We start from the raw sequence: 20,202 nt of genomic DNA on the forward strand, positions 1-20,202 counted from the left end.
CTCTTTTTGCATCCCCATTCTTTCAACTTTTCGTCCTTCCCGCCATCTTCAAACATCCCCTCGTCGGTTGACCTTCGAGTCTCTTTAGTAGCATAATCACTCAGGCCCTTCCTCCCCTGCATCCGAGTCTGGTTCGTCCAGTGGCTCAAGTTCTCCCTCCGCGTCCGATCCGCCCTCCGGCTCGTCAGGAATCCCCGAGGGATTGAGGACCTCGGACTTGCTGATCGGGGCGAACAGCGTCTCGATGAGCTGCAGACACACGTTAGCGATATAAGCCGGGGGTAAACACTATCGCCGGATGAAATGCTCACCCATCGGTCCAGCTCTCGGTCGTTGTCGTGGAACTCTGCAAGCTTGGCGTCAAGTTTGTCTACAAAGCAGAGTCAGGGCGCGTCAAGGTACTTGATATTGGCGTACGGGGTGGCATAGTGTTCTTACCGGAAACAACAAACGTCACTGGCTCGATCTCTTTGTTGTTCCTGAGCGTCTCCAAGAAGTCGGCTGCCTTCTTCGACGCCCCAACCTGGCCAATCAAAAACTTGACGCCTAGAGAAAACAATGCCGTTAACGATGGAGCCGGAAACACGAAGATGCCGGGACTTTTGAACACGTACTGTCGCGAGGGCAGCCGGCAACGACAAGCCTTGAGCCACACTCCTCAATGGCCATGGCGAGGGTGTCCTTGTCCTCGGGATCGGGGACGCCGTCGGTGACGACGGACACGAGCAGCGGCCGGGTGAAGGTGTTTTGCAGGAGTTTCTTGTAGACCATGGGCTCGAGGATCTTGGATCGCAGGTGCGTGCCGATGTCGGTCCTGCCCTTCTTCATCCAGTTCGCCGAGTCCATCATGTTGCATAGCTCATTGAAGGTCAGGTTCGAGGACTTGTCGCTCACGTCCTGGTTTATGAAGCGCAGGGCGACGCCCTCGCCCTCGGGGAGGATGCGGGTGGTGATGCGGGCGATGCGCTTGACGAGATCCCTCTGGGTCTGCCAGCGATTCTCGTGCCTGGTTGAAGAGCTGTCGTCTGTGCGGTTACAGGAGTCAGAAGTCGAAGCCAAGGGGCTGGCGATCGCGTCCAAAAGGGCCGGGGCTGCCACCCACCACAGTAGAAAACCTGCTGGTGCATGGTCACTTTGATCGTCTTGGCCAGGACTCCCGGCTTGCCGAGGTCGGTGTCCGGGTCCTTCTCCAGGTCTGCGACCTTACGAGCCATGCTTTGAACAAAGTCCTTGTCCTTGAAGAAGCGCGGCACGACGGCGTGGTCTTGGAGGAAGCTGTCGACTTTCCCGAAGAACTCTTCCGGCGTCGACGGCTCCTCAGAGTCGCCAATCACTTCCTGCGAGCTCAAGTCAGCCGACGTTGCGCCAAACCCTCAGCCAGCCGGCATGTTTTCGTACCTTGTTAAGTTTGTAGTACTGATCGTTGGGGTCCTCGGCCTTGATCACCACCTGGGCGGGAAGGCGCGCCGGCTGGACGGCTTTCCGCTCCGTCCTCCAGACGAGATTGCGCAGAAAGGTGATGACATAAAGGAGGAGGGAGACCACGCCCGAAGCTAGCTTCGCTAGCAGTTCCTTTTCCTTTTCGTCACCGCGGAGCGCACGCATGACGGCCAGGTTCTTGGAAAACTTTGCCATCTCCTCGGCGGTGAAGCCGTCGTCGTTCTTGATGTTCAACGAAGCCCCCGCCGAGCGCAGCATCCTGACGCAGACGAGGTCCTCCTTCTCTATGACGAGCATGAGCGGCGTCTTGTTGCCGGTAGCCTTGACCGTCCTGTTGACGAGCTTGGGAGTCATGCCCTTGAGATCCATGTCCTTGAGGAGCTTCTGCATGATGAGGGGGCGCTCTTTGACCGTCTTCCAGGCGGCGAGGAGCAGCGGCGTGGCGTTGTCTATGGATTGGTGGCCTGTCTGGGCCCCGTTCTTCAGGAGCTCCTCGACCACGTCGGGAAGCCCTTCAACGACGGCGATGCCCAGGGGCGTCAAGCCCGACTCCGGGTCGACATCGTCGAGAATGTTGGGGTTGTTTTCAAGGTAGCTTCTCAGCTTGGCGCAATCCAGGGTTCCCTCGCGGGCATCCTTGAAGATCGACATGGTGGTGGTTTGCGAGTCTGTTGCGAGGCGAAGATGTTTGAGAGCGCAGTGGGTGATACAGAACATCTCTCAAATGTCTCTCCGTCGAGGGGACGAACAGGCTTTATCTTCTCGTGCATTATGGGCGCCAGCTCCTAGGGAGGCTCGTTTCCAGGGAAGATGAGAGAACCATGCGGCTCAGGACAACACTGGGCAGGCATCCAATGGATGGTTGCCGATCCCCTTTGAGTCACAGGAAGCCCAAAATGCCGTCGGCGGCAGGCTCACCCAAGGCGACTTTGCGGTACGGAACGAGGCAACCTCTGCCACATAACACCGACACTGCCCAAACTCTGCTGCCCAGAAGCTGCTAGCTTTCCCCGAGCCACGACAGGCACGGCCGAGATCCATGTGCCTTCCATGTTTCTGCCACCGCTGGTTGCATGGTTTGCGCCCAAGGCTGAGGAAGATGGGAGGGGAGATTATTGGGGAGAACCTATCACACACGATAACATCACACGCGAGAGTGCCATAGAGAAGTCTAATTAGGTTGTTCGTAGACTTTGTGCTTCTCAAAGGACACACATGCTGCTCCGCTCCGTGACAGGAGCTCATAGAATCCCGGTGCCTTGGGTGCCCCCAAATTTCTTGTTCCCCAGATGTTTCCACTGCTGCGCGCAGCCGATGCTTGCGCGCTCCTATGCAGGTTCCTAATCTGACAGCTGACAGCTGACATGTCACTACTTTGACAGTTGACGTGCCGTGCTGTCCTAGTCTTTTGTCGTATCCGCGGAATAGCGTCTGCGCCGCTGCTTTGTGGGACGGGCCGCACCCATTGGGCCGGGCAGCCTTCGGTGAAAGCTTCCACGTCGGCTATAGCCACTACCCGTCACTACTGAAGAGGACCCTTATCTTGCTGCCCAAGCACCTACTGACTGCCTAGGCAAAGTACCTACCTACGTAGCTATGCATACATCTCGCGATGGTGCAGAGACGGCGAAACGCGCGAACCATGCGAACCACCGACGGGCTCCCACTGAAGACTTTGCCTGCAGGGAAGAAACGAAAAGAAGGTGAATGTCTTGCCGCTAATCTCGCGCAGAGCCGCATCTCGGTCCCGTGCCCAAACACCTTTGCAGTCAGGCACCGACATCACTTGCGTGTCGTCTCGTTGGCGTCGGAACCGCTAAGCCCGTCCTTCGGCGCCACCCTTGACGCTCCGCCCATGGCGTATGGCCATATCAAAATCCTACACAAAGTGGAGGGCTTGCTGGCAGCGAGGGATGGCGACGGAGGAATGGCACATACACCGGTTAACAACAGGTCAACGCTATGGGTTGGTCGATAATAGGCGGGTCGGGTGACCAATATGCACACAAAAGGCAGAAAACCCAGGGATCGTAACAATGAGATCATGCGTCCCGGACGCATGGGAGGGCAGTGTCAAGCCGGACATACCCATGCATTCGTACCCAACCTCCCGGCTGCATAGACGTTTGCCAGAAGCGACTGGCTCTCCGCACGAAAACCCGTTGAAGGCCACTATTGGTGGCCTGCCCGGCGCGGAGGCTGGCCTGCGAGCTCAGGGGTTTTCAATTAGTGGCTGTCGATGGGCCAATCGAACAAAATTCAAGTTCTACCACCGAACTGCACCTTTGTGTTACATCAACCTCCTCCGTCTGCTATACCCACGCACTTCCCTAGGTACGGACCTACCTTCGCCTGACTTTCGTGCCATCCCAAGTCCTCGCCGTGGATGCTACACAGAGTGCAACTGGCCGACGGCATATCGCGCATTGGTGCCAGCGGCGGCGCGCTAGGTAGCCTCACTTGGGCCCAACGTCGGGACAAGCCAGAGTGATGGGCAGCTATCACGGTTGCTATGCTACCCCGAGTCTGAGCCCTGTAGGGCGTTGCAAGGGCCACGTCAATATACACAGCCACAGTCAAGACGGCCGCCCGAAGCATCGGGTCGTTGGTCTGATCCTCAAAAATCTGCTTGGGTCGTCAGAGTTCGCCGCCAGTTAGACTGGAGCTGTCCGCGATCCGAGAAATCAATCAGCCAAGCCACAGCCCGTTGGCTCGTCGAGCTCTCCAAGCGTCCTGTTTTTTGTGGAAGCATGTCTCGGATGGAGAGGGCCATCAAGTTCTTCAGGGATGAAGGTATCGCAGTCTCCGAACCCGGGTCGCCCGAGTATGAGAAAGCCATTGCCACGCCCAACCTCCTGTTCCGTTTCTCGCGCCCCGACTGCGCCGTCCACCCAAAAACGACATATAAAGTTCAGACCATCATCATTGAAGCCCGAGACAGTAAGCTCAAGGTGACGGTCAAGGGCAACGGCTATTCGTATGCCGACCACTCGAGTGCCTCCTCCGGAATCTCGCTGGACCTCAGGAGCATGAGGAACGTCGAGCTCGATATGGAGTCCCGGACAGTCAGAGCCGAAGCCGGCTGCCAATGGGGCTACGTTTACGGCACGCTCGTTAACGGTAGGCACAAAGGCTATATGATCAACGGCGACCGCTGCCCCACCGTGGGGGTGAGCGGGTTCACCCTCGGCGCCGGCCTCGGGCCCTTTACGCGGAGCTTCGGCATGGGCTGCGGCGCGCTGACGGAGGCGACCCTCGTCACCACCGAGGGGAGTGTGGTGACGGTGTCGGAGGCGGACGACCCGACCACCAACAAGGGCAGGCTGTTCTGGGCCCTCTGCGGCGCGGGCGGCGGCAACTTTGGCATCGTGGTCCAAACGAAGCTCAAGGTCCAGAAGCTGCGGAACAGGCATGGCTTGGTGGTGGCCGGGAGATATGACTGGTATCCTGTGGATGGGTTCACGGACGGCGTAGTATCCACCATGGTCGACCTTTACACGGCCAAATGGCCTGACAAGATCACCATGGACACCACGTGGGTGTGCGACCCCCAGAAGAAGCATACAGGGGTCCGCTTCAACGTCTCATTCGACGGAAGCAAGCCCGAATACGACAGGCTCATCGACAGGCACATCAAGAGGCCGGAGCTAGCCTGCGCCCTCAAGCGTCGGGTGCTCGCCGAAAAGTCGACGCGGTACCTTTCCGAGACCCTCGCGGCCCAATGGCTGGACGAAACGGGGCGGGTCTATCCCACGAATAAGACGTACGAGCTCTTCAGCCCTTTCGCCTTCAGCAACGGCGACAAGGGTGTCCTCCAGGAGGCGGCGGCCGCCCTTCAGCAGCTGGCGGGCGAGTTCCAGGCCGACTTCGGGAGCGAGAATGTCAACTTCCGGGCGACGTGGGTCCACTCGGGCGGTGCGGCCGCCGACACGGCCTTCTTCTGGCGACAGGCCGTATTCCACATGTGCATGGCGGTTGAGTGGGCTGACAAGTGGATGGAGGACGACATGCGGCTCTTCCTCGCCAAGGCCAAGAGGCTGCTGAGGCCGCTGTCCCTCAACGGCGAGGCCGCCTTTGTCAACTTCCCGGCCCGGGACCTGCCGACCAAGTCGCACGAGCGGGCGTACTATGGGGACAACAAGGACGAGCTGCGGCGGGTCAAGGAGATTTGGGACAGGTCCGAATTCTTCAGCTGGGACCAGGGAGTGTGGTTGCCAGGGGACGACGAGGGCGACGAAGCAGACAAGGGCGGCAAGGCGGGTAGCATCGTGGGCAGGCAGTGGGACGTTGACACCTATGACATTGTGGGGGATCTCGAGGAACTGGCTGGTCTTGGTTTCTGAAACAACTAGTTTTTAGCTACCTTTTTATTTTAAATATCCCACACTAGCCTCGCCTTCCTTCACCGATATCTTCGACATCAAATTTGGGTTGTCCAGATCACGTGGGCGCCGCTGAGGTCAAAAGCGGAATCTGCATCTGGCAGGGATGGCCCCACACTGGACCCGCCAAACGAGCGGTCTTCCAGAGCCTTGAAAAAAAAAAACGGCTCGGGCTTTGGGCGAAACAGCAAATTGTCACCGCCAGGACGGCGCTCGATTCGTGTCTGTGTCGCCCGGGTTCAGGTTTGATGCCGAGCTGGTTGCGGTGAGCGAATGAGGGGTTTGCCGGGATCGAGCTAGGCGGTCTTGAGTCTAGGGGACGTCTGTCATTTCCTTGCAAAGGTGGCGGTGACGCTGCGCCCTTTGCGAGGGACGCATGTTCCTCCTTCCTTACCTGTTGATGCGTCCACCGTTTTGGCAGAGGAGAGGCGTTTGTTCCCTCGACAAGGGCGAGAGATGGGAGGGGGGAGGGAAGAGGGGCAGGCAAAAAAAAAAAGCCCCTCACATGGAAGACGGCGCCCCATTCCCAAGAAGCGGGAGAGCCGGGGTGGGTTGGGATGATCGGCAGGGCTCGATTTGTGGCCAGAATGACCCAGCGTGGGCCAGGCCCCTTTCGTGTTTTTTATGTACTCCTCTCTCCTTCCGGCCTGCGCGGTCTAGCTTTGTGAAACGTGATGCAAGGTAACAACGCACATAGAACGGAAGCACACCTCGGTACCCCGGGTATTTCCTGCATGTTTCCTCCTGTCTGCCTTCGTTCGGGTGGCTGATTTGTTGGAGGGATCGATGGATGGGCAATGGGGCTGATTCACCCGAAAGGCGCGCCCCCAAAAGGGATCGTAAGCAAATCGTAGGTGGAAAGGCGGCCTCCCAATGTCGCCAGCCACACACTGTGCAGGTACAAGCAAAGTCTAACGCCCAATTGATCAGCTTTGATATCGCCCGACACATCTCCGCCCCGGGAAGAGGTTCTGGAATGAGGTTATTCAACCGTGGTGGATGACGGATTAACCGGGAAGTGGGTGAAAGTCGACCGAGGTGTGTGATCAAGCAATGGCCGGATACCTACACAGTACTAGTAGTTGGCCTGCGAGAGATGGTCCAAAAAGAAGCGATCTTCGACATGGGAGGAGGAGGGACGTGCTCTGTTGGCGTGAACAACGAACACGGCCGAACAAGGGAGCTAAAAGGTTGTCCTGTCGTCGGGCCGCCAGGGTGCCGGCGCTTGGTTCTTGACAAATCCCAGCCCTGGGCCTTCCCTGCATCCCACCCCGACCCGGACAATCCAAAGACCAAAACCGAGCAAACAATGCGCCACCCTACCCCGAGCGGCGACATGACAGCCCCCTAGGTGCGTCGGCCTCCCTCGGGACGAGGGGAGGGGAACTGGAACAGCCCCCCTAACCTCTGCCGATTACCGCGACCACAGCGCACGCAATCTCGGCCGTGCGCTACCTGCTAATTTGAGAACAGCCCAGATCGGACCTGAGTGGGAGGGGGTGAAGTGCCGCGCGCGTGGGGGAACTTCCTGGCTGGGCCATGGATCCCCATCTTGAATTGCCAGGATTCTAGGCCGTTCCTCCTCCCTGCCAGTTGCGATCCAAGGATTGATAAAAATTACAAAAAATAAATAGATAAAGGGGCGAATATCAGGATCACCGCATGGCAGGCTCATGCTTGTTGAAACTCCGAGATGGAATGCGTCGACGCCCGCGGGTGATCCAGTCAATGGGCTGCTGGGTGCTATGTAGGTACCTAGTTGTTGGCCAGCAGATGAAAAGGGCCAGGAGTGGTGCCCGCTGGGCAACAAAATGAAGCTGACAGGGAGGCGGCACTTGCATTGCAGCCCAACGCAAGCGGGCGAGTCTTGGTTGTTCGAGACGGCCGATGCCGTGGAGCCTGCTGATGCCCGGTGGATCCCGCATCAGCGAGAAACCAAGCGCCAGCCATTGAGGAAGCCACGTCCAGCCGACCATGGAAGAAGCCCGGCCACTCGACCCGACTCAGCTTCTCAAATAGCTCAGCTTCCCGTCTGCTCATCAAGGACGGGGTTTCCGAAGTTGGGGATCGACTATGACAAGCGCCATGGAACCCCCTTTGTCTTGGTTTCGTCCTGGCATTTCGCATCTCGGTGACCGCGCCTCTCGGATGCGGAAATTGGGGAGGGGGCCAGGGAGCCGGATTTAGATTTCTATCTCGGGACAAGAGCAACATGACGTGAACTCGAATGACGTGAATTTCCCTCGAGATGGATGCATCGCTGCCGCGGGTCCATGGTCGATGGGCCTGCAGGCAGCTCTCGCTCGGCTGTTAGCGGCAGGCGATTATTCTAACGATCGTGTCCCATCCGACGGCTGGCCAAGCCAGGTGACCTTCTGGACCGTCCATCGACGACGTCCAACGAAGACGCAACGCGAAATAAGGGCGGGCTGCTGACTGGGACGCGGACCAACCACGCGCAAAAGGCGACGGCATGACCGAATAAGGGCGCGCCGCCTTGCCATGGCGTTGGCCTTTCCACTTTTTCCGCCCGCCGTGGCTGGCTGGCCACGGGCGCAGCAAGCGTGCAGCAAATCCGAGGTCCAGACGCCGGAAATCTCGTGTGCGCGCGTGTGTGTGCGCTGGCGTGATTACAATCCATGTACAGCCTGGCCAGCCACTCCCAGCCGAGCCAGTCGCTTTGCTTTGCTGCGTTGCTTTGCTGGTCCGCATCGGGTCTGCTCGCGAGCGAGCGTGGATGCGGGTTTCGCCCTGTTCCATGCAACCCATCTCGCCAGCGCCAGCTGTGGCGGACCAACGTCAAGTCGGTGCGGGGGATCCTGGTATGGGCCTCGCGCATAGTGTCTGGTGCTTGTCAGCCATGCCCTAACAGGTATGGAGGGCGGTCTAGTCGGGCTTTCACTGGCCTGCCGTTGAGGGCGGGGCGAGGAGCCTTGAATCAATGTCTCGCCACGGTGCATTTTGCTGCCACTGTGGTCCACGCGTACTGTGGAGCGGAGAGGGCCCATGTACCACTTGGGCATCAGTAATGTGTAGGGGTACATGCAGCCCCGCCTTCCCGAGCCGGGCACGGGCGGCAATTCAAGGGACCCAAGGCTGCATCGGGAGTGGAAAAATGGACAAGAATGGGTGGCCTGTCAAGCGCCTGTATTCGCCTGCATTTTTTCTGTCGAGCCCCCTAACGTTACGCTCGGGATAGGTTACGAGGTCAGGCTCCCGACCCACTCACAGGTCTCCCTCAGGCTCCAGCTTGGGCCAGGCCAACGACGGGGCTCCCCAGCAGCTCCGAGTGCATGCGCTGCGTGCCTGGGGCCGCCTGAATCCAGCCCGACTCCTCGACTCGACTGTGCTCAAACTGCACGCTGCTCAATCCATCCGCCGATTTGATCGATTCCTTCCCTTCTCTTCCTCCAAAACCCCAAACTCTGCCCATTCCACCATCCTCCCTCTGAACATCACCCGGATCGCACTGCCGTCCCCACGAGCTGTGCGGCAATCCGATCTGATTTCAGACTCCTTCCACCGCGTTTTGAGAACAGGTCGACGGCGCCAAAAAAAAAAGGCCCGGAATTATTTCGCTGGCTCATTTGCCATCCGGCCACCGACAAGGTTCGTTCATCCACTCTGCTCTCGGCCCCCCCCTTGCACACAAAAAGAGCGGTCTGGCTGCCCGCTTTTGTTGTGCATTTTGCCGCCCGCCCGCCGCGCTCCCCCAAACTCTTCCTCTGTCAACCCCAAACCCACGGTCGGGCCAAACCCAAACCACCAAAAACCAACACACCACCATCACGCCCGTCTTCGGCCTCCTGACATTCTCTCAACGCCGTCCAGGACGAGCACCTGCCGAGGGGGATAAAGCCAGACGACGGGAGTAAACCAGAGGTGAGTGACTGTTTTAGACGCAGTCCTGACTGCGTGCAGCGTGGCTTTCTCTCACTTCAATCCCAAAACCTGCCAAACCTTCAGTCACGCGGCATTAGTCGGCTGGGTGGCGGTGCTTGTCGGGCCTGTACGCAAGGGGAAGAGGTGAGGCTGCTGCTTTCCAACCACAGCCTCTCATCACTCGATTCTCTCGATGCCCCGGATCATTTGCACTACATCACCTTCAGACTGAACTTTCTTCTTCTCTATTTATCCCACGCCGTGTCCCTCGAACGGTTTCCCACCGACCTCAATTTCATTCACTCGCGGGAACCGCCGCGAGACCAAACCCCTCATTGTGCGCTAACCCAGCGGAAACTCTGACAGTTCTGACCAGCAACATCTCGACGTCTCGGTGTAGCCTCTGACAATCCCCAAGAAATATCGACATCGAGTCTTCGGGACCGAAATCTCGTCAAGATGACTACCATGGTATGTGGCTTTGCATGCAACTCCACGATGCTGCCTTGCCTCGTAATGGACAAGCTGCTTTCGCTTCGGCGAGTTGCCGTTGATAAAAACCTTGCTAATAATCTTCTCCCTCAGGATCTTCGTGTCGGTAATAAGTACCGCATCGGGCGCAAGATCGGTTCGGGCTCGTTCGGTGATATCTACCTCGGCACCAACATCATCTCGGGCGAGGAGATCGCCATCAAGCTCGAGAGCGTCAAGGCCAAGCACCCCCAGCTCGAGTACGAGGCGCGGGTCTACAAGTCGCTCGCCGGCGGTGTCGGCATTCCTTTCGTCCGCTGGTTCGGAACCGAGTGCGACTACAATGCTATGGTCCTCGACCTGCTTGGTCCCAGTCTGGAGGACCTGTTCAACTTTTGCAACCGCAAGTTCTCGCTCAAGACAGTTCTCCTTCTAGCCGACCAGCTCATCTCGCGTATCGAGTATATCCACGCCAAGTCCTTCATCCACCGCGACATCAAGCCCGACAACTTCCTGATGGGCATCGGCAAGCGCGGCAACCAGGTCAACGTGATTGACTTCGGTCTTGCCAAGAAGTACCGCGACCCCAAGACGCACTTCCACATCCCGTACCGTGAGAACAAGAACCTGACCGGAACCGCCCGGTATGCTTCCATCAACACCCATCTTGGTGTCGGTAAGTCTCACTCTACTTGTCCGGAGAATCCCTTCCACTTTATGTGCGCCGGGCATCACCACTAATCCGAATCGTGTAACCCACTAGAACAATCTCGCCGTGACGACATGGAGTCTCTTGGATACGTGATGCTCTACTTCTGCCGTGGATCTCTGCCGTGGCAGGGACTCAAGGCTGCCACCAAGAAGCAGAAGTACGACAGGATCATGGAGAAGAAAATGACGACACCTACCGAGGTTCTCTGCCGCGGATTCCCCAACGAGTTCGCCATCTACCTCAACTACACGCGGTCGCTTCGCTTCGACGACAAGCCTGACTACAGCTACCTCCGCAAGATCTTCCGCGACCTGTTCGTCCGCGAGGGTTTCCAGTATGACTATGTCTTCGATTGGACGGTGTACAAGTACAAGGGCAACAGCAACACCAGCGGCACCGGCGCCGGCACCGGCACCGGCACCCGGGCAAAGGATGCCCAGGAGGACCCGCAGCAGGGTATGGCCGCGGCGACCACCCGTATTCGCAAGAACCTCGGCGAGGAAACGCCCAACACCCGAGGCGCCATCGGCGGCAGCGACAGGATGTGAGTGTCTAGAATGTCCATTTCAGCATGCATTCCTTGTAAGGAATCATTTTCCTTCGAGTTTGGTGCCGATGATTCAAACGCTGGCCGAGGGAAGATGCTGACAATTGTGGTTGCTGACATTCAGTGTGCGATGAACAGGCTGCGTTCGGCATACAAGGACTCCCGCACCGGAGACGCCGCCTATCGCACCAAGTGAAGCACGGACCGGCCGTTTACCTAACGCTCTCGAAATCTGCTAGGCGTTGAGCTTGGAGTATTGTATCCCCACACTGTCACCTGCCAGTGTTGGGCGTGGTGTCTGCCTTTTCTTATTCGTCTGCATCGTCTCGGCTTCTCCCCCCGCCTATCCGCACATCCGCAGCCAGATCCGCCACTGCCTCGGGGTCTGGTGCATGCGTCGATGCGATCGAGCCTGAGCCGCTTTCGAACGGCAACCACGTGTCTCCCCTCGACAACATCTCTGCAAGATTGCTTCTTTATTTCCTTCATCTTTCGACGGCATCCGACTTTCCTTTCTCTCCTTGCTCGGCCTGCTCTCGGCACGGCCGTCTGCACGATGTAATCTATGCCTCCGGACTTGGATTACTGAGTGACGGCGGGCTTTTCCGAGAAAGGGTTGAACGGCATGTCCGGTGCCTCGAGCCTCGGATCTGCCGCGAAGCTAGGGATCCTCTGTTCTGTCAGGAATTGTATCTACAATTCTCTGGCTGCGAAGATCTCGGAAAGGACCTGATATTCAACGACCGTGGACCGGCGTCTCGCTGCTCCACCGTTCGCCTATCGGTATTCGCCTCCAAGTTACGAAGCACCACATCATCCCCGTTTCAAATCCTCTGTTTCTCTTTATCTTTCCTTCCCTCACCCTCCCACTACTTGGGAAGGTCGTCTTTTTCCTCGCAATTGACAACATAGCTTCGGAGCCCGCTTGTGGGGATGTAATTCAGGGGACGAGGAGCTTTTTCAGTGGACATGGTGTGACGAGGGCGTGGTCCGAGCATTTACGTGCTTTTGATCGCCCCAAGTCGACCACCGTCCTGGCAGATGCATTTGGCAAGCCGTGGCCTTCGGTGTGGTGTGTCCTTTTCGGCACCGACACCGCCATCCTGGCCCCACCAGAGGACTTCGCATGTGGCAAAGCTGCGGTTTCCGGACCGTAGGTCCTGGGTCTATTATTGCTCAATACACCGGACCGCCACCATCCTCGGGCGTAATTAGCGTTGGTTTTCGGAGCGCAGGGTTTGGTCTTTGGCGAGAGGCAATACAATGGTCGGATGCATGGCGCGGTGGCTATGCCAACGATCCTTGTTAGGGCAAGACAGGAAGGAGGCGAAGCGGATGGGACACTGCTCATGCAGCGGCCCCTCCGTTCGTCAAGATGCCTTCCGCCTCTCTCGAAATCCGGAACCGTCTGTGGTGGACCATCGCAACCAGATTGACAACACATCGGCGTATACGCAGGCCATAGATAGCTTTCAAACACTTATTTCTTTACACATTATTCGCTCATGCTGCGCTGACGTTGCTCTTTGGCACTATATCGCCTCCCGTCGTCAGATCGGGTCGCTGCACAGGTTGCTTCTGTGACTCATTTCTTAACCCACGAGGCTTCACAGGTAAGGAAAGGCAGGTTGAAGCCGACTCGCACAGCCCCGATGCTAGTACACGACAACGGCATCTGGAGACATCGCCATTAGCCGAAGTTGACGGCTCTTCGAGATAGCCTAGCGTAATGTTAGCCATGTTCTCCGCCGCCCTCTTCACTCCTCATAATAGTATTGATGAATTTGGTTATATGGCATCACCTGATTGTAGCTATCGTCATTCTCTTGCAAATATTTACGTAGCGGAAAAAAGGGTTGGTTGTTCTTTGCATTTCTTTCCCCCATAATTGTCCATCCCAGTCGACGGCTCTCCAGCTCGATAACTCGGTGTCGTATGTCCAGGTGCCTTCGTCTTGGGGCGCCTGTGGGCCCACTTTTGATGCGCAGCGCGGCTGACCGACAGCCCGATGATTGATGGGCGAATCGGGTCAGGGCTCCTGGCAGATCCGGGATGGTGGCATCATGACTGTGTGAGTATAAGATTGGGAAGGTGTCCCTTGTTCCTAGAATCCCAAGACGAGGGATCTGCGCATCGAATTGCGGTGCTGTTTACGTCATCCAGCGACATTTACGGGGGAAGCTGCAATCCGGAAACGGCTTCATTTCATTGTCGGTCACTCCTGCCCTCGCACTTACGGATTCCAGCGCTGGACCTAGTCTGCACGGTTCCTTCCTTGAAGGCTAAGGCGAATACCTGCGTAACAGCAGGAGGTTGAAAAGGGGTTTCCGAAAGCGTTCGATGAGCACAGCTGAGGCCACACCACAAACATCTACTAGGTACCTACCGAGCTGATGTGTTTACCGCCCCTACAACCATCAACCAATCATTGCAGCTAACTGGCCGACCGAGGTCCTCCCAAGACGCCAGAGAAAAAAGCAAGCCTATTGCTCACCTAGCCTCGTGCCTAGCCCCGATTGATTGATCTGCATCGGTGACACGGGCGGACGGAACATGGAGGCGCCTCTCAGGTCTCAACCCCTCGACAAGACAGACGACCACACACTCGCCAACGACGGCGACGGCCACCACAGCAGGACGATGGCCCGCCGGAAGCTGGACCTCTTGGTCCTTACGTTCAACGCGGCAAAGACCATCATAGACAGCCATGTCTTCGCCCACCACCTGCAGACGGCCTTGGCTGCGAATGCGACGTCGCTGCCCGAGGTGGTTGTTTTGTGAGTGACGTCTGTCTGTGAGTGACAATGCCAGTGCTAGTCGCACAGGCTTGGCGGGGTGGTGTTACGCATGCCAGCCAAAACCCCCGCACGCATCAGCCCGAGATGGCCTTCTGCACCAAGCATTGCTGCATATCCATCACGACAAACTAACGCGTCGTCTCTTCGGCTGCCCAGCTCCCTCCAGGAGGTATCGCCACTTAGTTATGCATTTATCGGCGGCGTCTTCCTCAACCCATTCCTCGCCCGCTACGAGGATGCCCTCAACTTGGCCGCCGTCAAGGTACAATCCACGCCGCCATCGACATTAGCCACGACGGCGACCACATCCTTCGGCTTCAGCTCTGCCAATAATGTCTCCGTCAACGCCGACTCGAGCGAGGAGCCAGGCCCGCAGACCAGCCTCCTGGAACTCCAACAACAGTCCAAGCCGTACACTCTGGTGCAGCAGCACAACGTCGGTATGACCGCGGTAATGGTGTTCGCGCGGGACCCCAGCGCCGTGTCTCAGGTCGAGCTGGCCGAGGTCGGCTTCGGCACCATGGACATGGGCAACAAGGGCGCCGCCGGCGTGCGGTGTCTGTACGCAGACAAGGAGGGTGGTGGCCGGACCACCCAGCTGACCTTTGTGGCGACGCACCTGGCGCCCATGGAGTGGAACCTACGTAGGCGCAACGCCAACTGGCGCACAATCTGCTCTGCCCTGCTCTTCGGCGAACCCACGGCCGTCATCAAGCGTGCGGCCGGGGACGAAGGGCAGGCCGCCGTGGCCGCCGCTGCCGCCGCTACTTCCGCGGTGTCGGGCGGCCGGGCGCAGGACAGCGCGGCGTGCAAGGAGCCTACGGCTGAGGAGGAGGAGGAGGCGGAGCGTCTGCTGGCCGAGGCCGAGGCGGCCAACGGGGCGCTAGCGGCCGACGTGCGTGCTGCCCTGCGCGACATCACTATCTTCCGCCCCGGCAGCCACCTCTTCCTGGCCGGGGACCTCAACTACCGCATCTCGGAACGGAGCCCACAGAGGGACGAGCCCTTTCCGTCTCTGGAGATGGGATCGCAACACCACTGGAGCACCTTCCTGGACCGCGACCAGCTGTCGCGCGAGAGGGCCGAGGGGAGAGCACTCCAAGGCCTCGAGGAGGCGCCCGTAAACTTCGCGCCCACGTACAAGTACCACGACCTGCCGACGGCCGACGGCGCGCTCAACGAGGCCCAGGTGCGCGAGGCCGAGGCGAACGGGCTTCTGTCGGCGGGCTTGGTGGTGCCTTTCCGCTTCGCTAAGCACAGATGGCCCAGCTGGACTGACAGGGTGCTGTATGCGGGTGTGCCGGCTGACGCGCCGGCACGGAGAGGGCAAGGAGAGGACGACGAGACGGCGCGTTTCGACGTGGTATCGTATCAGTCCCTCCCGCTAATGCGGTCGTCAGACCATCAGCCCGTCTTCTTGCGCGTCAGGGTGCCCATCCTGTCGCCAGAGGAGCTAGGTCGGCCCTCGCCGGCGACGCCGGCTGGTAACGAGGTGGGCGGCAGCAGCAGTCGCGCGAAGAAGCCACTGTATCCTATCGATATACACGCGGCGGCCAGGCGGCGGGCGGCGCGGTCGCGCGAGTTCGCGACAGGTTGGACGATGCTGCTCTGGTGCACGCGCGAGGGCGCGGTCGCGCTCGGCTCGCTCGCCGTGCTTGGGCTGTCAACGTACTGGCTATACCAGGCCCTCTAGGCGAGGCGGCGGGCCTCGGGCTGCTCATTTGTCGGGCTGGGGCTGGGGATTATGGGGCTCGCGGGGGGTATGGCGGCCGAGGGCGTGTCGCGCTGGTGGCGCGAGTGGACGCCGCCGTCACTGGGGAGTTGGGCGTGGTGGCGTTAGGTGATGTTGATTATCAGCGATTTGTTCTCACTCCTCACTCTTGTCGGCTGCTCAAGCCCGAGATGCATGGTTTCTTGTGTATACCAGATGTGGGATTGGTATATACCTAACATAGCGTTTGCGTCGGCTGTCTTCTGGTATCAGTCTTTTGTCAGCAGCCTCCAAGAACCTTTTTTGACATCTTTATTCACTTGACCCTGTCAGTTTCTTCCCAAGTACCGCTCGACCTGCAACTTCAGAATGGGCGATTGGTTAACAAGACCGCCGCTGTTTGCTATTATAACTCTAGGTTCTCCAAACACCTCTTGTGATACTTTGGCGGGTAAGAAAGGGATAATATGCCAGGCTGAAGGACAGATTGCCTTTGTCGGAGCTACAACGCATGCCTCGATGTGGCTGCCATACTCCTTGTCACTAGTTAACTCAGGGCGGGGCGGTAAGTCTCGAAAGGAAAAACGGGGGGTGGTTGGCTGGCAACGGGAACTTCAGTCGTTTATGGTGACAAGGGGGAAACGACCGATAGCAGCTCGCTGTCATCTGCTGTCGTTGCCACTTTGATACGCTTCTATAAACCATACCACCATCACCTTCTATAGTACGGATATGATCGGGAAGGAATCTAAGCCCTTCAACGGCGAAAAATCGGTCGCCAAAGCCTGCTCATCGGGTCGCGTCGCCTCGTCTGTCCTCTGTCCGGTTGATCGTCGGCGTCGTAAAATAGTAGGGAAAACTGGCGCGCGGTTGGGGCCTATGTACAGAAAACAGGTAGCCTCACAAAAAAAAAAGTAGCAGATGGACTGGTGTCGCTCAAAGCGAGTGGGCGGGTAACCCAGAGATGGAGCGAGAAAGAAAAGCCAGCGTAGTGCTCCCAAGAAAGAAGAGAGAATCCAGGACTAGCCAGTAGATAAGGGGGCCACACGTGAGGAAAGAACAGGCTGCGAAATGGGGAGACGGCGAGGGGGAGACATGCAATGCCAAAACCTACCCTAAAAAAATTAAAAACAGTAAAATCTCGTAATCCGCTATATAAAAGGGCCTAGTGAATGGTAGTGAACACTAACAAAACAGGAACAGGGCCGGTCATGATAATAGTACAAGAGAAGAAGAAAGCCCGCAGCGGTGGCGCCTCGCTCCCTCAAAAATCCCTAAAGTGGTGGTCGTACTGCGCCACCATGTCGTCCGTGTACTGGTCCCTGGACGCGTCCTCCTCAGGGTATATGTCGAAGCACTGGGCGTCGCCCGGGTACCGCACGGGCGGGACGATGGGCCCCGGCTGGGCGCGGCGGTAGACGGCGTCCCAGTCGACGCCGCGGAAGAAGGGGTGCTCCTTGACGCGTGCGGCGCCGCCGCTGATGTTGCCGAGCCGGTGGGAGCGGTCGACGGTGCAGAACTGGCGGATGATGTCCTGCGCCTCGGGCGAGATGGGCGGGTCCTGCGGGAACACGACGGGCTTCTCGACGATCCTGTTTGGGAGGGGGTAGCATGGGGTTAGCGTATGTCAAGGGGCTGTGGGATGGGCAGAAGAAAAAAAAAAGAACGCACTGTTTGTAAATCTCGATGGGGTTTTGGTGCCAGAACGGCGGGTAGCCCGTCAGGAACTCATATATCAGGATGCCGAGGGCCCACCAGTCGACGGCCGTGGTGTGGCCCTTGTTGTGTATGACCTCGGGGGCCAGGTACTCTGGCGTCCCGCAGAGCGTGTACGTCTCGACGGGGCCGTTTGTCGTTCCGTTTGCGCCGCCGCCGCTGCTGGCGCTGGTGCTGGTGCCGCCGGCAGCTTCTGCCGCCTTCCCCGGCCTCCCGCCCAGGCGCTTCGCGAAGCCAAAGTCCACCAGGCGTATGTGGCCCTGCTCGTCGAGCAGCAGGTTCTCGGGCTTGAGGTCGCGGTAGGCGACGCCGCCCTGGGCCTCGTGCAGGTACTCGAGCACGAGCACGATCTCGGCCGCGTAGAAGACGGCCATGCGCTCGTTGAAGCGGCGGTACTTGCGCAGATAGCTAAAGAGCTCGCCGCCGGGGACGTAGTCGAGCACCAGGTACAGGAAGTCGCGGTCCGAGAAGGAGGCGCGCAGGTTGGTGATGAAGGGGTGGCCCGACACCTCGGCCAGGATGGCGCGCTCGTGGCGCACGTGGTCGATCTGCTTGAGCTTGATCACCTCGGTCTTGCGCAGGATCTTGAGGGCGAACACCTGCGCACGCTCGGCGTCGGTCTGGGGGTTGGACGGCCTGACGAGGCAGACGCGCGCAAAAGTGCCTTTTTTTTTTTGGTTTGAAGATGACGTTAGCAGTGGTTGTGAGATCCCCAGGGGCTGGCTGGCTGGCTGGCTGGCTGGCTGGCTGGCTGTATGCTCCTCCTTACCTGTGCCTAATGTCCTGACCCTGGTAAAGTCGCCGAGCTGCAGCTTCCTCGGCTGCTGTTGCGGTGATGAATCGACGGAGTTGCGCGGTGGCTGTTGTGGTTGTTGTTGTGCGGGCGCATCGCTCTGGCTGCTGCCGTTGTTTTGGTTATGTTGCTGCTGGCGGAGCTGATGTTGCTGCTGTAAGTGATGGAGGCCGTGTGAAACTCCTCCTCCTACTCCTCCTCCTCCTCCCATGCCGTTGCTGCCGCCAAAGGACGCGGCCGAGCTCGACGGCACGCCCACAACCGACGGGATCGGGCCCGACGAGTGCGCCAGAGCCGCCGCCATGGTGGCTGCTGTCCAATGCCTAGCGCGCTCCGACTTGCGCCGCTGCGAGGGGCGGGGCGGGGGGTGAGAGGTAAAAGGGGCGGGATGGGAGAATTGGCTCCCGCGGAGACGGCCAGGACGAGGTTTCGCTTTGGATCTTTAGTATTCTTGGTCTTTTCCGTGAGGCGCACAGGCTTTTCCTTGCTGCTGCCGTTCCTTTTCTTTTCCCCGTGGCTGCTGTTTGACTCTGCGAAGATGGTTGGACGTTTGGGCAGGGCAAAGCGTAAGCGGTTCTGGCTCGCTCGGTTTGCTTGGGCCACGATGGGGGGTGCGGACACGATCTGGCAAGGATCAGGACCAAAGAGTTTCGTTCTAGCCCAGCGGCTTTTCTCGGAGGAAAAAAAAAGAGGGTCAGGTTGGCTGGCAGGCGAAACGGTTTCCGACAAACGACCGGGGGCGGGATTTCCTTTCTCAGGCCTTGGGCAACAACCAGTCGGACGGGCAATCTGGTTGCGGAATTGGGACTGGGTAGTGCCGTCGAGGCCCGGCGCAAAAACATGTAAACCGGAGTTATGGAGGTATCGGCTAGGGAGAGCGTGCCTTTAACCGGGCTGCGATGACGGGTGTGGGACTTGGGACGCAACCCCGTCCGTGTAAGAGATCTGGCATGTAGTATCTCCGATTTGAACCGTGGCAGGAAAACGGGTGGAGGGGGGGGATGAGCGGAAATAGGGCAGCAGCAGTGGTAGCAACAACAACAAGAACAGGAGATGGCTGGCCGAGACGGCTGGCCGATGTGCAGCGTGGGGTTACCTGGGGTGCCGTGCCTGGTCGAGCAGCCGCGATCCTGCTGGACGGGCCTGATGATGTGATGGCGCGGCGAGAAACGGCGGTGGTGGGATTGGAGCGCCGGTCAATGGATTCGGCGGGGAGGGGCGCCACTGACAGACCCTGGCCAGTGACTTATGCGGACAGGGATGGCGGCGGTTGACGCTGGATTGCATGCATGCCCGCACCCATGCCCGCCCCCCATGACCCCCCAACCCGTGCTGGCGTCGCTGGTTGTGCGTGCTGTTTGTCGTCGGGTGCTTGCCGATGTGGTGCGAGGAGGCCTAGAGGGGAGGCCTAGCGAGGAGAGCTACGATGGCTTCTCGCCGAAGAGGCCAACCGAGTGGGAATAAGAACAGCTTTTCTCTCTATCTCTCCCTCTCTACACGCACCCAGTCGTCCAGACAGACAGAAAACCAAAACCCCAAACGTGGCTGGTCCTTGGTAATTTCTCTTGATTTGCTTCCACTTGAGCCTCGACCCCTGTCCCCAGGCTCCATTGTGACGTTTCCCCGACGAAATAAGAACAAGATGGTCTGGATGCAAAATAACATGAATGACGGACCAAAAAAAGAAGAAAAAAACATGAGCTCAAGGTCGCGGCAGCAGTTGTCCCCGGCTCGTGTGCAGTCGCGAGCC

The 20,202-nt window shown here is 58.6% G+C and overlaps 6 protein-coding genes across 6 annotated transcripts; 3 read left to right on the top strand and 3 right to left on the bottom strand.

Moving 5' to 3' along the window:
• Positions 1-96: 96 nt before the first annotated feature.
• On the bottom strand, positions 97-2,091 carry GGTG_12023 (hypothetical protein; the record flags this gene model as incomplete). Its single annotated transcript, XM_009229916.1, has 6 exons — positions 97-249; positions 312-370; positions 439-546; positions 615-1,025; positions 1,103-1,337; positions 1,399-2,091. 6 exons carry the CDS (start codon positions 2,089-2,091, stop codon positions 97-99), a joined length of 1,659 nt encoding a protein of 552 aa, XP_009228180.1.
• A 1,131-nt stretch (positions 2,092-3,222) lies between these two features.
• GGTG_12024 (hypothetical protein) lies at positions 3,223-3,867 on the bottom strand (the record flags this gene model as incomplete). Its single annotated transcript, XM_009229917.1, has 3 exons — positions 3,223-3,400; positions 3,529-3,644; positions 3,787-3,867. The coding sequence occupies 3 exons, from the start codon at positions 3,865-3,867 to the stop codon at positions 3,223-3,225; spliced, it is 375 nt and encodes a 124-aa protein (XP_009228181.1).
• Positions 3,868-4,190: 323 nt separating this feature from the next.
• Positions 4,191-5,783, top strand: GGTG_12025 (hypothetical protein; the record flags this gene model as incomplete). Its single annotated transcript, XM_009229918.1, has 1 exon — positions 4,191-5,783. The coding sequence occupies one exon, from the start codon at positions 4,191-4,193 to the stop codon at positions 5,781-5,783; it is 1,593 nt and encodes a 530-aa protein (XP_009228182.1).
• A 3,428-nt stretch (positions 5,784-9,211) lies between these two features.
• Positions 9,212-13,003, top strand: GGTG_12026 (CK1/CK1/CK1-D protein kinase). The gene is made up of 5 exons (XM_009229919.1): positions 9,212-9,704; positions 10,071-10,175; positions 10,290-10,851; positions 10,939-11,431; positions 11,559-13,003. The coding sequence occupies exons 2-5, from the start codon at positions 10,164-10,166 to the stop codon at positions 11,566-11,568; spliced, it is 1,077 nt and encodes a 358-aa protein (XP_009228183.1). The 5' UTR covers positions 9,212-9,704; positions 10,071-10,163; the 3' UTR covers positions 11,569-13,003.
• Positions 13,004-13,537: 534 nt separating this feature from the next.
• GGTG_12027 (hypothetical protein) lies at positions 13,538-17,105 on the top strand. The gene is made up of 3 exons (XM_009229920.1): positions 13,538-13,812; positions 13,897-14,211; positions 14,389-17,105. The coding sequence occupies exons 2-3, from the start codon at positions 13,988-13,990 to the stop codon at positions 15,923-15,925; spliced, it is 1,761 nt and encodes a 586-aa protein (XP_009228184.1). The 5' UTR covers positions 13,538-13,812; positions 13,897-13,987; the 3' UTR covers positions 15,926-17,105.
• On the bottom strand, positions 16,615-19,576 carry GGTG_12028 (AGC protein kinase). The gene is made up of 3 exons (XM_009229921.1): positions 18,429-19,576; positions 17,615-18,323; positions 16,615-17,535 (listed from the first exon to the last, which is right to left on the bottom strand). The coding sequence occupies exons 1-3, from the start codon at positions 18,754-18,756 to the stop codon at positions 17,208-17,210; spliced, it is 1,365 nt and encodes a 454-aa protein (XP_009228185.1). The 5' UTR covers positions 18,757-19,576; the 3' UTR covers positions 16,615-17,207.
• Between the last annotated feature and the right edge of the window lie 626 nt (positions 19,577-20,202).

Source organism: Gaeumannomyces tritici (assembly GCF_000145635.1).
Source record: "Gaeumannomyces tritici R3-111a-1 unplaced genomic scaffold supercont2.7, whole genome shotgun sequence".
In the NCBI taxonomy this organism is placed as follows: domain Eukaryota; kingdom Fungi; phylum Ascomycota; class Sordariomycetes; order Magnaporthales; family Magnaporthaceae; genus Gaeumannomyces; species Gaeumannomyces tritici.